This window comes from Melanostigma gelatinosum (genome assembly GCF_949748355.1).
Source record: "Melanostigma gelatinosum genome assembly, chromosome: 4".
Taxonomy (NCBI): domain Eukaryota; kingdom Metazoa; phylum Chordata; class Actinopteri; order Perciformes; family Zoarcidae; genus Melanostigma; species Melanostigma gelatinosum.
In genome coordinates, this window is record NC_136637.1 from 27774048 (window position 1) to 27790503 (window position 16456).

Genomic DNA, 16456 nt, shown 5'->3' on the forward strand with positions numbered 1-16456 from the left:
GGCTGCGGAAGAGTGGCTGTCACACGGGCAGTCACTCAATCCGTTTGTTGGAAAAGGAGTATTAGGGTGCGTTGGTGTCTTTTGGACTACGGCAGTCCACCGCTGACACCGTGAGATGATGATGATGGAATCCGCTGGCAAAGGCCCCATTGTGATGTGACATGAGTGGTGGCGGCAAAGGGAGCAGAAGAGTGACAGAAGAAAACAAACCTCCAATCCACCCTCTGGTACGAGGCTGACCCCTGCAGGATAGGAGGGGAACTGCTGTGCGGCTGGCATCAGCTTCAGGCCCGAGTGAAGCCTAAAGCATCAGATCAACCTGGTAAATGGCTGCAAAGGTTTGAAATGGTATAAATACATGTGAGCTAGTTTTCATTAAAAACAGCTTCAATAAGCTAAATTAAAAGAAAGGGTTGATGATGGTGTTTTTATGGACCATTTCAAATCTTTAATGTTTATGTATTCTGTGCACATTTTGGATGCAGGGCTGTGCTCTTTACGCCTTTGGCTTCCCCCTGGTAGCCCCGTGTTTTACCATCACAAAGCTATGAATTGTGGGTAATTCCCTGAGGTGAAGTCTGCATAAATGCGGAGTTATGGAAAGCCTGTGCATAAAAAGGGCTCAAAACGTCGAAACATAATGGACTTTCCCTGGAACGTGCAGTGTGAGTGTGGACGTTGGGCCTGAATGCGCCATAAGATGTTTGTTGGCACAGACGGAGGGTGTAAACCTGTCCAGTCGAAGCCAGGAGAAGATAGTGCAAACTCACTAAAAACACACTGCACAGAACAACCCTTCTCCTTTGTTGTGATGATTAATGGCATCCCCCGTCCTGTGTGTGTGCTCAGAGTCGTGTTCCTGCTGCTGCTGCTGATGTGTGCCGAATCCGCGTGTCTTCTCCGGGGACGGACCGATCGTCACGGACCATCAGGCTCGGTGTCCGTCACTCAAACGTCATCCACCATCAGAACTCCATCTCAAGGCACGTACACGTGAGAGGAGGAATACGCAGCAACGCACGCCAGACATCAAATCGAAGCAGCCTGTCGGCCTCCAGAGCCGAACCTTAGAAATCCGTCACCAGGTGACATTTCACTTCACTGCAACAGAATCTGCAGACTTCAACCTGAGTGATCTCTGTTTACCTCTCGGATGACCTCTTCGGATCTCTTACTGTCTCTTTATTTCCGTTTTACCCGATCTGTATCTGAGCGGCGGGCGAATGTACGTCAGTAAAACATACGTGTGATAGATGTGTTTCTACTCGGTTATGGTTTTAGTTTCAGCTCCACTTAAGCCCGCTCACCTTCCTGACCCGGCACCCTGCAGCACGAGGCCATACGCTCTACACGTGGGATGAATTTACATCTCAGTTACAAATGAATATGATTCACTGGCCAGAGTCACTGGCATCCATGTCAATCGGGAAGAATAAACAAAACCGAAAGGCAATAAAATGAGCTCGCTGTGGCAGAAGGGAAGTCATCAGATTGATATGAATTAAATCAGACGTGACTGCTAAAATAACTTTATTTCACAGTCGATCTGTTACAATAACAATATTTATATTACGTCTGGACCGCACACACACACACACACACACACACACACACACACCGGGCTCTCTCTGCTCAGACTGTTGTGTCATCACACGGACTGTGTAATTGCATAACCTGTAAAGTCCTGCTCAATAATGCATGGTCAGGCTAGACACGGGCAGCGTGACGGAAAACCTGACCTCAACTTTGTCTGCCCGAAGACCGGACACTCAAGAGACAGGACAGATGCTGGATGCATAAATAAATAAATCCTGATACCAAAATCAGTTCATCATTTCAGGCATGAATGATGCATTTTTAGAATGTCATATGTTTTAGCTCTCTGCATGGATGGATTATTGAACAGGCCTACCAGGAGCAGGCCCAGGGGCCTCCCTGGACTTCACCTACAAAATGTAACTGAACCAGGAAGAGACTCAAAATGACCACGAAAGAATATAAAATGACTACATGGAGACAATAAAGAGACAGAAAAAACTACAAAGAGACACAAAACAGCTGCAAATTGACACAAAGACCACAATGAGACTCACGATAACTATGAAAAGGGGCAAAACGACAACAATGTGACACAATGCCACTACAAAGAGACTCAAAATGACTATAGGAGACACAAAAAGACTACAAATAGACCAACAAACTACAGCGACACAAAAAATACTACAAATAGAGCAAGACAACTTCGAGATGGAAAACAGCTGCAATAAGGCACAAAGAGACCACAATAAGACTCACAACGCAACTACAAAGGGACTACAAGAGACACAAAAAGACTACAAATAGTCCAAAACAACTACAAAAAGATGCAAAAGAGCTGCAATAACTCACAAGAGGGACCACAAAGATACAAACAATGGCTATGAACAGAGACAAAACAACCGCAAAGAGACACAAACAAGTAAAAGATGCAAAATAGCTGCTATGGGATGCACAAAATGACTGCAAACACACTCACAACAGCTATGAAAAGGGGCAAAACAACCGCAAAGAGACACAAAACAACCACTAAAAGACACAAACAACTACAAAGAGACACAAAACAAAAAGAGGCTGAACAACTCATTTCTATAATGTCTTCTATGTACAGCAGAGTTGGTGGGGCCTTTAGCATGTCCGTGTCCTCCGCGCGTGTTTCTCTGGTGTGTACAGCTTTATGAACCTGTCTGAAACCGTCCGCTGATTTGAAAGTCCCTCCTCTCGCGGGAAGAAACGCCCACTTCCTGCTGCTCTGCTGGATCTTCCTGCTTCTGAGAACTGAACAGCAACAAACATGGCAACCCTCCTCCGCAGACTCGCAGGTCGCAGGTGCTCGTCGGGGCCGTGGAATGGAGTGATTCTGCGGGACACGCACAGCCGAACGTCCGCTCTGGTCCCCCGGGGCGGATCGCCGCCGCTGCTGGCCGGTGACGGCCGCCCTCTGACGGCGTGCTGTCGCGCACACAGCCGCGGGCAGCACACGCAGGCGGCCGGTCCGGTGGAGGTGGATGTGAAGCGGTTAGAGGGGGAAGACAAGGGTAGGAGGGACACGCTTGAGGGATTCAACGTTGTTCAAATGCACACTGACGAACCCGCCATTCAGTGAACATGCACAGGAAACTCTCAGGGATCCGTGTGATACTTCCGCATGCTGTTCTATACTTTATGCAGTTTCTGCACAAATACATGTAGACATGCTTACGTACTGAAGAAGAACAGGTTATAGTCCCACAAGTGGTTTTTATTTCTGGAAAATTATTCAAATGGTAAGTTGTATCGAGGGAGCTTGTTTAATTATTTGAGTTATTATATAAATGATTCTCTGTAGAGGAATATATGGACAACAATATGGAAAACGAAATGTTTATTTGTTCACATAAAATATTCTCAAAGCATTTCTCTAAAATGCTGTGACTTTAAGGAAGGTCACTCGTGGCAAGTTAATTATTAAACACATGAAGCTTAATAAGAAAATCAATGCGAAATGATCTCAAATGTCAGTTATGGAGGCAATATTTTTCAAATAGGGTTGCAACTGAAAATGATTAATTTTATTTATTAATCTACTATTTTCATAATTATCTGTTAAAAAACAACCCACATCAGCTCACATCAGTTTCCTAGAACTCCAGCTATTTTCCAAAACAAAAAATATTCAATCGCTTACAATATAAGATGATGAGGATGATCAAAATAGTTCCTGTCCATTCATCAAGAATCCATGAACGTTTATTGAATCCCTTTGATCATAGAATGTGCTATTTTTCTTTAAGTTATTGCTGCTCTACTTCTTTCTCAGACAGGAATAGACTTCCACACTGACTTGACTGTATTCATGACATAGTACATGTACGGAAGCCCTGAGAGGCCAGTGTGAGAGAAGGAACAATTCTGGGCTGCTGAGGAATATTCCATTTTTGCTTAGAAAGGTTCCTAACTGAGTGAAATGACCCGGAAGTATCGAAGTGGTCGCCATGGTAACACTCTAAATGCTAAGGAAAGGTGCTTCAATGCTTCCTTTATTAGCTCCTTTAGCATAGCAAACACTGGACCTTCCTTTATGAAAGGACGGTAGATAAAGCAGGCCCACAATGCCTTGCAGCATTTTAAAGTGACGCAACATTCGACCTACGAAAACAAAAGATATGCTTCTCTTCCACAGGTTTAATAATTACTCATACAGCATTCATGTTAATGAATGAATAGACAGTGACAAGCCTTTTGTATCGTTTTATATGTATTTATTTATTTACCTTGAACATGTAAATAAACAGTAAATATAGTAAACAATGAACAAATTCTCAAAAGCAAGAACCACCAGTGAAAAGAACAAAAAGCAAGCTAGGCCTATGATAAATTACTAAACGGTTAAAAAGCTAAATAGAACCGAACCGTTGAATCTACGTTATTGCATAAAGGAAACATTGATATTGAACAGTTTTATTGTTGTTCCTCGAGTGAATTATCGGTTTGAAGCGTGTTGATTCAGTGTAACAGCAGCAGGAAGGAAGGAACTCCGGTTTCTCTTCTTCACACCACAAGTGAAGCAGCCTCTCACAAAAGCAGCTCTTTATATAACCTGCAGGCTGTTGAGCAGCAGATTGAATGGGGTCATGTTTTAGTTGTGCTTTTTGTAGTCCTTTGTTGTAGTTTCTCCATGGCACACCCACGTCAGTGACATCCGCCGTCGCATCATAATTAGGTAGCTCAGTGAAAGTGGAGTCGGATTCTCTAATCCGTCTCTCCTGGGTTTATGATTTAAGGATAAGATTACATTCCCCCCCCCCCCCAAACACAAGGTACTTATATTTCTGTGTGTGCTAGCTATGTCAATTTAAACTCACCTGTAAGGAAATAGTAATGCTTTTAGTCCTATCTATTGAGAACATGTGGTAGAGGTGCAGTTCTGCCTCCTGTGGCCGAAATGAGTATTACAACAACAACAACTTAAAAAATTATTCTGACAAAAAAAACATTCACCTGACAAAATGTCTTTTATCCGCCTGTCACACAGATGGAAATAAACAAGATACTTATTTTGAAAAAAATCCTGACAAACTTACTCTGTTATTATCTAAATACTTTGAAATTATAAACGAAGGAGAGAAACTAAATTGTAATCAGACTTCATAAAAATGGATCACCAGATTCATTTCTTTCTCTCACTTGCCGCTCAGGGCTTCCGTAGTTCTGACATCAATAACTGAGCAACATGTAGAAGCATCGACAGACTTAACGTAAGTTGCTGCTCTCTCTTCCTCAGGCATAGTGGAGGTGTTGTTGTGCCGACACAAGAAAAAAAACGCTCTGGGCTACGTGTTTGTGTCACAGGTGAGCAGCCCCCTTCATCATCATCATCATCACCTGTCTCTTTCACACACACACACACACACACACACTGACTGAGACACCGTGTCCCGTGTGTGCAGATGAAAAATCTGGTGTCCACTCTGTCCTGTGACTCAGCCGCTCTCGTGGTCGTCTTCAGGAGTTTGGTGCCGGGTGTTTTCTGTGCAGGTAAGTGTCCAGAGCGTCTGAAACCCCGCCCCCAAAAAAACCTGCCGTGCCTCTGGATCTGTGCTCAAAGGCTGTTTTTAAATGACGTGCGACGGTGTACGTTATCATAGGTGCAGACCTGAAGGAGAGGGCCGGGATGAACCACGCTGAGTCCGATCTGTTTGTTCACGGCCTGCGATCGCTCATGACTCAGATCGGTAAGAAAGAGAGCGTGTGAGGTGAAGAGTGAGTCCCAGCGCTGATGTGTGTGTGTCTCATCTATGAACCCTCCTCTGTTTGTTGTAACGCCCCGGCAGCTTCATTGCCCATGCCGACCATCGCGGCGATGGACGGCGTCGCCCTGGGAGGCGGGCTGGAGCTGGCCATGGCCTGTGACCTCCGCACTGCCGGTGAGTGAACCTCTGAACTGGATGAGTCCGCGTTTTCCTTTTTTGAGCACATTTAATGTCCCCTCAGGTGACGTTAACTGTGTGTGAAAGGGGGCGTCATGTTCTCTTCACCAGCCGTCACCGGTCCGCTCGTGTCGGATCAGTGGCTCAGCGGGACGGTGGACGACAGCAGCGGCCATTGTTCTAGAGTGACAGGCCTCCGTTAACCCATCGGTGTCGATCAGAGCAGTGGTTCTCAATCAATTCAACTGTTAGAAAGGGTCAGGACGGAAGCTTCTGTCTCGTCACCTCTAGAACCATTTATCAATGTTTTCATTCATTATAGGTAATTACAGAATCTGAAAACTAAAGGTTGAAACCAGATGTGAAGGGGTTAAGCTTTTGAGCTATTTAAACAAAAACATCTCGACATCGCGGTCGAGCTAAAACACAAGTCTGCTGTCGTTCCCGTTGCACGCGGTCTTAATGATCTGCTGCTGAGCTCAGGGGACTAATGATGGCTGCCGAGGCCAGACACATCTGCCCAGCTGTTCGTGCCATCGAGCTCGTGGCAGCTGGTGATTGGCTGAGCGCCGACGGGCTTGGTTAGCAGGTGTTTGCGTCAGAGGCATCAGTCAGACTTTACGCCCCCCAACCCACACACACACACCCACACCCCCCCACACCTTAATGGCTCTCAGCAGCACAGAGACCTTCAACTGCCCTCTATGTGTGTGTGTGTGTGTGTATGTGTGTGTGTTTCAGCGTACACTGCACAGATGGGTCTGATTGAGACGACGCGGGGGCTGCTCCCGGGGGCGGGTAAGACGATGAGAGGTCACAAAACACACAAAAAAAAAGACCTCGCAAAGTACCGAGTGTGCATGTATGGAGAGAGACGAAGCAGCTGTGAGACGTTAACCTTGAGGTGGTTCTGTCCTGCAGGGGGCACTCAGCGGCTGCCGCGGACGGTCGGCATCGCTCTGGCCAAAGAGCTCATCTTCACAGGTGGTGTAACAGGAACGCTGACACGTCGCTGTCGACACAGGATGGTTCTTGTTCAGCGAGGGGCTTTGTGTGTCACACTTTGACCCGTCTGTCTGTCTGTCTGTCTGTCTGTCAGGTAGGCGTGTGGGAGGACAGACGGCTCTGGAGATCGGGCTCGTGAACAGAGCTGTTGAACAGAACCAGAGCGGAGACGCTGCGTACGCAGAGGCGCTCAGCCTGGCCAGAGAGATACTGCCCCAGGTTAGAGAGCAAAACACACACTTCTTCTTCTTCACTCCCTTCCCTTGTGTTTTCTCTCTCTCCCATCTCCTCCCTCTCTCCAGGCCCTCTGTCGCTCCATATTTCTTTCACTCCAGCTCAGATGCCCTCAGTTTGCAGGGCCAGAGTGGCAGTCAAGTGGAGAAATGGACCGCAAATAGCACTACACACACACACACACACACACACACACACACACAAACTGAGGCATGCCTGTGTTGATGTGGATTTAGTGATTGACGGGAGTTTGCATTGAATGAAAGTGAGGTAGCACGGAGGAGATAATGAGCTTCTTGAGCCCGAGGATTTTTCTCTTCGTGTTGTTGTGGCCTCGGGAGAAAAAGGCTTCAGTGTGTAAATGTTTCGCAGTCCCAACTGTTGCATTTGAGTGCTATTTCAAGTTATTGCGAGGAACTTTTAACTGGTAATGAAACAGTCTTGATTCAGTACTGATGCCTCGATAGGACCTACATCAGCAGACGAGACCCTCAGCGAGAATACTGGTTATTTCTATACAGTTGTTTTCATGCCTGTGATCGTGTCAGACGATGTTAAGATTCACCAGAGGGCTCGGGAGAACCAGAACCAGGACCGAGGCAGACCCTGCTGCAGTACCAGGAGGTTTTCTAAAGGGACTCTGGTGCTCGGAGACACTCTCGCTTTTATTCACAGCGACTGCCAAAATCAACTCAAGATTAAAGTTCCTTGTTGGAGCAAAATACAGTTAAAAACAACAAACAGTGGTCAGAATCCGTGCTCCAAAGACACGCACTACATTTCCCATAATGCAACTAATCTCTGTCTTTCGTCCCTCCCCTCCTTGTTAACAAACGCGTCTTTCAAACGCTTTCTGTCATAAACATGTTGCCGAGCCCAGGCCGAGAGATGTGACATCATCGGGGTTATGTTCCTAGATTTGACTCCTGCAGAGTCAGAATATATCACAACATACCAGAAGTGTTCATTTGTTTTATTTTGTGTTTGTTTTGGTTGTTCTTCTGCTTTCTGTGCCGGACATATTTCCCTTTCATGGCGATGGCTTTAACGGTCTTTCCTTCCTGTTGGCCAGGCTCCCATCGCTGTGCGGCTGGCAAAAGAGGCGGTGAACAGAGGCATTGAGGTACCGCGTGATTCATGGATTTAATGTTTTACATCAGTGATGGTGGTGACTGACATCTGTCTCTTCCAGGTCGACATCAGTGCAGCGATGGCGATAGAGAGGCTGTGTTACGCTCGGGTAAGGCCGACTCCCGTTGCTTCTCTAATGCTTTGAAAACATCATTTTGCGTGATGGTTGAGTGTCGGACGCTAATGATCCCCGTGATGCGTTACACATTCATGTAACCCGTCCTCTCTGTTGTCAGGTCATCTCCACGCGGGACAGACGGGAGGGAATGGCTGCCTTCCTAGAGAAGAGACCCCCGCGCTACACAGGGGAATAAACTCTTTTGCACTGTTGAATTCTCTCACAGACTCGCATATAAAACCTCATGTCTGGTAGACCATTAACACCCATTGATTTGGTGTGTGCATCCGAGCCACTGCGTCGATGCACTAGTGGAGGTCAGCACCAGTGTTTTGTGACGTTCAGGATGACTGATGGAGGGAGACTTTTATGGAAGCCACCGTGATGAGAAATGAGTTAACTTCTGAAAATGAGAATCTTTCTCAAAACAATGACGAATGTGTCATTATTTTGAGAGCCGACTCAATCATTATTTTAGGAAAGTTTCTAACTATTTTGAGATACGAAGTCAAAATATTGAGTGTCATTATTTTGAGATGCTAACTCATTATGTGTCATTGCTACTTCCATAGATTTTAATTGAATGAGAAAAAAAAAGGTTTTAACGTTTAATTCACACATTCCGTACTTCTTCATGTCATCTTTGGAATAAAAAGACAAATCGCACAAAGTGTCATCTCCAGTTTATGGGAATGTACGTTCTTTATTTCCAGACATGGTAACGTGACCCAGCAGCAACATGGCACAGTCCTAACAGACGCACAGGATCTTTAACTTTTTAGATCTTCCATCTTGAATTAAACTGACACTGGCCGATGTTCGGAGGCTCTGCTGAATAATCCGACGCATCAGGAGCAACGGAAACAGAACCACGCGCAGATTCTGCTGCTCTCTGCCAGCTCATGCACGACTAGCAAGCTCATACCACAATCGATGCACAGAAAACAATAATCCACTGAGCGGATGAGGTGATGTGTGTGTTGCTGACTGCTGTTTGTTTTTAGAGTACCATTAAGTAGCCCAATATCGTATCTCTTCCAACGAGTCGTATCGGGACTGAATCAGGGTTTGACAGCGGTTTTATAAGCAACATTAGTTTTGATTGCATAGAGGAGGCTGTTGGGGCCTGAATGAGAGGATGTGGCTCAACGGTCAGCTGCTCTGGACAGTGGAAGTGGACCTGGTGGGATACTAATGTTTCCACTCATGAATATTTCTGTTTACTTTGTTCTTAATCATAACTCTCAGATGAACAATGGAACACAGTATAATAATTTCCATGCAACCAACACTGAACAACCCGACGTCCTGTTTCTCATTTTCTATTATGTACAAATCACATCCACGTTTATTGATTTTAAAAATGCAGCTACTTGTACAGACCTACATACACACACATGCTCACACCGAAGCGCTGTCTCACAATGTGACACGCATATGACAGCACAGCGAACATACGCACATATACAAAGAGAAAACACGGCTGTGACTCCACAATACACGTGTAAATCTGTCACCACTACACTGACCAAACATCATTATTGCCATTCGTGTCCAGAGGGGACGCTTACAAATCCCCAGATACAATTGACTCAGAACTCTACTCTGGATCTTCTGATTTAGCGGCTGGCAAACGTTGAGGAAAGTAAATAAACTGGAGCTTCTCAAAGAGATGCGTTTAGTTTCGGTTTTCATCTTTAACGTTTGGACTATTTGACCCCAGTGAACACCGCCCTCAGGCGAGTGTCCCCTCGCATCAAATCAAAGGCATTAGCTGGCAAGAAAGACTGAATAAAGAGGAGCGCAGCAGCAGTATTGAGGACCCAGAGGCGTGAGTTTCAGCCATAAACTAACAAGCTGGCGCGGTGCGAGCATTCAGACAAACTCCAGCATGCACGAGCTCAAAGCGGCATCATGCGTATATATCCAATGAGCTAAACCGACCGGATTCAGACAAACCATTTTTTTCAATCACAAGAAACAAACAAAAGAAAATAAATAAAGTTAGTGTGTGTGTGTGTGTGTGTGCAAAGAATTGCGGAGTCTTTGTCCTCTAGTGTTTCCTTGATGACGTCCCCTCTGTGGTGGGAGTCGGCTCACTCTTGGTCCGGGAGCCTCATTTTCTGAAAGAGAAAAAATGTAAAAAAGACCGAAAGACCTCCAGCGCCATGATCAGTACTCAGCGCGTGAGTCTTTACCTCAGCGAGGCGATGGTGGCGGCGGGCTGCCCGGTGCGGGCTCTGTGGCGCTGCAGGCTCTCCAGGATGCTCTTAGCCAACAGCTTGACGTCCTTGTGGGTCTGCGGGTTCGTATGAACGCGCTCCAGCTGCTGCAGGCCGCCCTCCTCCAGCAGCATGCTGCAGTAGCGAGCGGCTGCAGAAACACACAACATCCAAGTCTGTCAGCCGCTTGGTCGAGCGACTGCCTCCACAGATGGCGGTGGATTGCGATTGAATGGCCTAATTTATTAAACTAGTCCGTGTCCGTCTCACCGTTCTTGCTGCAGACGTGTTGCATGGCCCAGGCCGCCCACAGCTGGACACCGGGGGTGTGAAAGCACTCCAGCAGGGGAAAGAAGGGGTTAAATGACCTAAAGAACGAGAAACAAAAAGAATATATTTAGTATTTAGTCTATGTCACATGTCCTTCACTGTGCATCTATGGCTTAAGAAAAGCATGTTCTGACTAAAAGGTACAAAGCTCAACATAAAGAACATTTTAAATAGATTGAGTATTGTATGAAAATAACTTGAGATGAAGCTGCGTCTCACCTGTAGGCCACCATTTCACACTCGGGCGCGGGCCACTTCATGATGACGTCATGCTAGAAAGACACAAAAATGCAGACGACTCAAACAACCTGTTTTTAAATAACAGTAATGGCGGTATCCATGTTGCAGGAAGTGGTTTCGCGGTTTCCTACCAGCTCCGCCAGCAGCGAGGCCCGAAGCTCTCGGCTGAGCGTCCAGGCGTCCTCTCCTCGTGACGTCAGGTGTGCCAGGATGCCCGCGGCGAAGTAGCTGACCTCCACCTCTGGGCTGTGCAGCAGGATGCTGATGTGGTCCAGGAAGCCCTGCACCATCAGCTCCACGTGCAGCTCCCCGACCTCCGCTATGTTGTTCTACACGGCGAAAAGGGGAATAATGGTGTCTTAATAAAGTAATTCCGTTTCTATCAAGGGCAATGAGCGAGCGGTGAACTCACCAGCAGGCCGAGAACCTTCTGCTGAATGGAGGACTCGATGGGGAAGGACTGCGGAGGGGGAGGAAAACAGTGAGTCAGCCGGCCCCCGAAGTCACGCATACTTCTACATGTGATGATTGACGAGCATGCTAATCTGCTCCAGAGTTGTTTCGTAGGCAGCGCTTGCTGTTTATTTACATGTGGACATCTCTGTGTACCTCGAGAACTTTGATGAACAGGTCCAGGCCCTGGTTCTCGATAAAATGGCGGCAGGTCGTCGGCGACTCATCGGTGAGGTTCCAGAGTGCACTCAGCGTAAACTTGAGGGTGGCGTCCACTACGCCCTGAGTGGCCTTCTGACGCACAATGTGGAGCAGTTGCTGCAGGAAGGGAGAGAGAGCATATTAGCAAATGAAAAAGATCATTGTTTATTATGAAACGATCAGATCCGAAACGGGAACTGTACCTTCACTATGAACAGCTCTGCTCCCAGCTGAGCCGTCTGCTCTGTGGACAGCTGGGAAATGCAAAAGTCTTCGCGTTTAGGAAGAACACAACAAGAAAGCACACGTGATACAAATACAGTATAACTTTTACCTTAGCAGCCAGGATGGAAATGATAGCCACGGCCATCCTCTGCATGTTCTGGTCCTCGTGGTTGCAGAGCCACTGCATCACCAGTTTGGCAGCTTCAAACCTGCCACACACAGAGAGGAGGAAAGCGCTTCTACTGTAAACATAGACAACCTTTGTTTGATATGACCGTGTCAATCTTTCATACATTTAGTCCTTCTCAAAAGACTTTGTGGTATTTGCATTTGTCACCTGTTGAATGGAACCTCTTGCAAAATGCGATCGCTGCACAGAGACAGGAGGCAATTCTTCTGCAGCTGCAGACGGAGAAACCAAAACAGCCATCAGTCCAAAGCTCCAGGGAAGGTCACACGGATTTGAATATTTCATGAATGGTTCACAAAGCACAATGGTCTCGCATTGCACTGCATTCTCTATTTGCTCTCCATTCACGGTGAGGAAAACAAATAAAGAGGGAAGCTGCACTGTCTTTGGGGCTGTGGGAAGTTCCCCAACACAACAGGCCGACGCGATGAGGCGAGTTTGCAAAACAATTCTTCTTGTCCTCTCTGGGATTTTACTAAACTAACAGAGAGTCCACCGCGAACTTCATCCTGCCGACTGAATTAACGCTTAACAGCAGTTAAGTAAACTCTCCATCACATGACTTCATCGATCACAACCTCACTGGTCCGAGCTACCGACGACTGAAAACAGTTCATTCACAAATGCAAATCAACATTCCCTTTGACACTTAATTTAATATTTTCCAGTATTATTATGAAGAAACTTGAAATCATTCTATATTTGAGTAATAAATACATTTACTGGAGTACATTACACACACGTGCTCCTGCTCTTTACTGTAACTTACTGTAACAAAATCCACATTCTAAGCAGTTGGAACGCCCTTCGTACTCTATTTTAACTCGTGCTTAGTATGAATAATATGTTCATATACAATTTTGAACACAGCGTCGGAGAAGGCTTCCATTCCCAGCTCACCCTCAAGCTTCACTTATTACTTCTTCTTCGTCTTGTTTGTGTCCGTCTGCAGCCGGCGATCTAGTTGGTTCAGGGAGGTTAGGCGTACGTCTCAAGTTTGTTTATGGACACAAGGAGTGGGAATGAAGAATATATTAATATTGGGGATAAAGTCTGAACTGGCTGAAAACAATCTGTGCTCAACAGCACATGAAGATTAATCATAACATCTATTTTCCATGAGGATTAACTCTTCGATGGAAACGCAAACAACATTTTTCTCAGGGTTCCCTGTGCTTGTAAACTCTGTCAGGTTTTTCCTTTTTCACGTTTGATTGTGATCGATATCATCCACGACGTAAGCCACTACGACGGCAGCGCAGGCATGGAAGCTACCTGCTGGTGGTTGGGGAACGTCCTCATGGCCTCCAGTAGAAGCTGAGTGACGGTGCTCAGCAGTCGCACCGGCATTCCTGCTGCCAGGTCCTGCTTCGTCAGGTTGAACACACAGGCACTCGCTGCCAGCTGGACATTCAGAGTGGCGGGGTGATTCTTCATACCCAAAACTACCAGCTAGGGAAAAAAACAAGAGAAGAAGAAAATAATATTGTGTTAAATGGACAGATGAGGAAGTGTGCGGAAAGCTAGTGGGGGTGTTGGGCTTTGACATAAAACTCTCTAGAATGAAATATGACACCCCAGAGCTTCTCAGATAAATATGTGGTTCAGACATTATATGTAATGCTTAAAGCTACTATGAGGACCTTTCATTTTGTGTTGCTTTTGGCGGTCCCTGTGGACAAAAGCGGTAGTGTTTCAAAGCACCAGAGGCCCTTTAGAAATAATTTCACTGCAGCAGGGTCCGACAGTCTTCCCCGCCCTGATGTAGGTCCCATAGAGGCATCACTATTACAATTAGACTGCTTCACAACCGGTTAGATGTTCCTCATATTAACTATTAAAACAATGTAATGTGACAATCTACATTGTTTTCTCTGAAATAAGGCAAAAAAATTAATTGAAATGAGAAAAATTACTTAACGTCAAAGTACAACGTGGTTTCACCTTGAGGATGTCGGGCCTCGGTTTCTCCATGACATGGGTCAGGCTGAACAGATGAAACAGAGCTTCTCTCACGAACCCTTCCCTCTCACTGTAGCGGCGCAGGGCCTCGCAGATCTGGGTCTCGTAGGCCTCTCCTGTTACCTGTTTACACACAAGACACCGCTTTCTGTAGCAAACCTGCATTTCTATGCGTAATGTTGCAATGATAACGCAAACATCTACACCTACCTTGAGAGTTCCTTCTCCTGAGAGGAAGTCAGAAAACCCAGCATCTGTGGCCAGAAGTCCCACAAAGGTCATCCCCGGCCTCTCCTCCACAAACGCCTTGACAGCTGCATCTGTGACCTGCGATGTTCACACACATTTAGCCCGTATGCTTCCTTTGCTATCTAACTGAAATGCCCAGAGACAAAAATAAACACACACACACACACACCTGTTTCCTCCCAGACACATCCAGGGAAAGGAGAGCGGGCAGGATGCCTGGCTGTCCAAGCAGCTGACGAGCCACGTCAGAGGTGAACTGCTTATCATCGCTGATGTCCAGGTGCTGCATTGGCAGTGGATGTAAAGAACAAAACAAGCATGGAGAAAGTGTTATTCTGAGTACAAATCAATCAAATAAAAACGTGTTTAATAGCAGACACAGCGCGGCTCCTTCCTCCCACTAACCTGCAAAACGTCCAACTGGCCTATGACTCCCAGCAGCTGAGCGGTGCTCATCTCCAGCCTCTTCAGCTGGTGCAGAGTCAGCGAGCGCAGCCGCTCCTTCAGGCCCAGCAGCGGGCTCAGGTTGGTGACCGAGGTGTTGGAGAGATCGAGGCTCTCCAGCCGAGGCAGCGAACACACGTCGACGAGCCCGGAGTCGTAGAAGTCGACGTTGGCCAGAGAGAGGGAGCGGAGGCCCTGGAGGGAGCTGAAGCGATGCCGGATCGGTTCCTCCAGAGAGGACATGGTGAGACCCGTTAGGACGAGTCGCTGGAGGGACTCCTGCAGGACGGGGAGAAAAAACAAACATTAAACAATTTTCAATTATTTTTAATATCGAGGGTGCTTCAAACAAACTCTCACTTTACCTGACAATACTTATTGGAGGCCAGTCCCTGTAGGATATCAGGAATAGTGAGGTCCGCGTTGACCCTGGCGGCATCCAGCTCCAGCAGTCTGTGAGAGCAGAGGGCTTTCTGGAAGGCCTCCGCAGAGATGCGCGCCGTACGAATGCAGGCACGTCTCAGCCGCAGGTATTCACAGTTCCGAAATACACCCACGGTGCTGTCATTCAACAGACCTGCGGTGGAATGAGTCACGCTTAATTTCTGGGTTCATGCAGGGCTGAGCAGGACTTGCACAATGCTGCATCTGTTTACCAACAGCAGGGTTTGGACACACATACCATCAGATTAAGTAGCTTTTTTTTTTTTTAAGTATGCAGTATTGATGTTCTTCAGGGGTTGATATTTGACGGTTCAACAGGTGATTTGACAAGTGTAAGAACTAGTCTTTAAAAAGGGCCCAGGTTTACCTTCAGTGGCCATCTTGGCCAGCAGCTGGTCCGCCAGCTCCTGCGGGGAGAGCACCGCCTCTCTGAAGCACAGGGAGCCATCGGGGCGCTTCACACAAAAACACTCCAGGTTCTGGCTCACGTGGGTCAGGCACAGGTCCGTCAGAGCCGGTGGAGACGCCTCATCCTGCAGAACAACAACAACAACAAAAAAAGGGGGGACCCGTTAGATGCATTCAATGTCCTTTGTTGTTTTACTTTTTTTTCAACGGCGTGATTAAAGAGCACAAAAACTCACCGTGTTTAGGAAACTACAGGCCATGGTTTGTAAAATATTTCGGCAAAAAAAAAAGAAGCTAAAACGACTCCGTTTTTAGCAGTTTCAGTTTGTAGTCTCCACCTGCCTGAGGGCCGGACGTCACGCTAACCTGTCTAACAACACAGAACCAGGACCGGAGGACGACGAGCGAGCACCGACCGGTTCGTTAGCCAGCAAGCTAACCAGCTAGCTAGCTCACTTGTTGTCGCCTCCGTTGAGGAAAATCGCTCCCCGTGCAAACACGTCGAAAGGTGCCTGCTGTGGCGGAATTCATGTTTTAAAAAAATATATATATATATCGACTAATCCCCGTTGCGTCCGAAGCTCTGGAAAAACGTAAGCAGGAGGGAGGAATATGGTTTTCAACGGCCAGCTAGTTAGTTTCTATTTTTAAAACG

The 16456-nt window shown here is 46.7% G+C and overlaps 2 protein-coding genes across 3 annotated transcripts; one reads left to right on the plus strand and one right to left on the minus strand.

Moving 5' to 3' along the window:
- Positions 1-2816: 2816 nt before the first annotated feature.
- Positions 2817-9092, plus strand: echdc2 (enoyl CoA hydratase domain containing 2). Of its 2 annotated transcripts, XM_079267572.1 has the most exons (11): positions 2817-3074; positions 5300-5367; positions 5466-5553; positions 5664-5750; positions 5850-5942; positions 6687-6743; positions 6867-6929; positions 7045-7169; positions 8257-8307; positions 8377-8424; positions 8552-9092. In XM_079267572.1, the coding sequence occupies exons 1-11, from the start codon at positions 2831-2833 to the stop codon at positions 8627-8629; spliced, it is 1002 nt and encodes a 333-aa protein (XP_079123698.1). In that variant the 5' UTR covers positions 2817-2830; the 3' UTR covers positions 8630-9092. The 2 variants fall into 2 exon arrangements, with proteins under 2 accessions (XP_079123698.1, XP_079123697.1); XM_079267571.1 differs by having other exon boundaries at positions 6687-6929.
- A 27-nt stretch (positions 9093-9119) lies between these two features.
- zyg11 (zyg-11 family member, cell cycle regulator) lies at positions 9120-16440 on the minus strand. Its single transcript, XM_079267573.1, has 18 exons — positions 16038-16440; positions 15761-15926; positions 15315-15526; positions 14911-15228; positions 14675-14788; positions 14467-14583; positions 14239-14379; positions 13570-13746; positions 12442-12506; positions 12214-12313; positions 12083-12133; positions 11835-11996; positions 11638-11685; positions 11357-11554; positions 11205-11257; positions 10926-11023; positions 10632-10806; positions 9120-10556 (listed from the first exon to the last, which is right to left on the minus strand). Exons 1-18 carry the CDS (start codon positions 16059-16061, stop codon positions 10550-10552), a joined length of 2226 nt encoding a protein of 741 aa, XP_079123699.1. The 5' UTR covers positions 16062-16440; the 3' UTR covers positions 9120-10549.
- Positions 16441-16456: the final 16 nt, after the last annotated feature.

Bases quoted from the DNA above. Each gene is read 5' to 3' on its own strand.
- zyg11 (XM_079267573.1), bottom strand. From the start codon at position 16,061: ATGGCCTGTAGTTTCCTAAACACG. The intron at 15,927-16,037 runs GTGAGTTTTTGT...GTTGTTCTGCAG, and splicing joins CCTGTAGTTTCCTAAACACG to GATGAGGCGTCTCCACCGGC. The intron at 11,997-12,082 runs GTACAGTTCCCG...CCCTTCCTGCAG, and splicing joins CAGAGCTGTTCATAGTGAAG to CAACTGCTCCACATTGTGCG.
- echdc2 (XM_079267571.1), top strand. From the start codon at position 2,831: ATGGCAACCCTCCTCCGCAGACTCGCAGGTCGCAGGTGCTCGTCGGGG. The intron at 5,943-6,686 runs GTGAGTGAACCT...TGTGTGTTTCAG, and splicing joins CTGTGACCTCCGCACTGCCG to CGTACACTGCACAGATGGGT. The intron at 7,170-8,256 runs GTTAGAGAGCAA...CCTGTTGGCCAG, and splicing joins CCAGAGAGATACTGCCCCAG to GCTCCCATCGCTGTGCGGCT.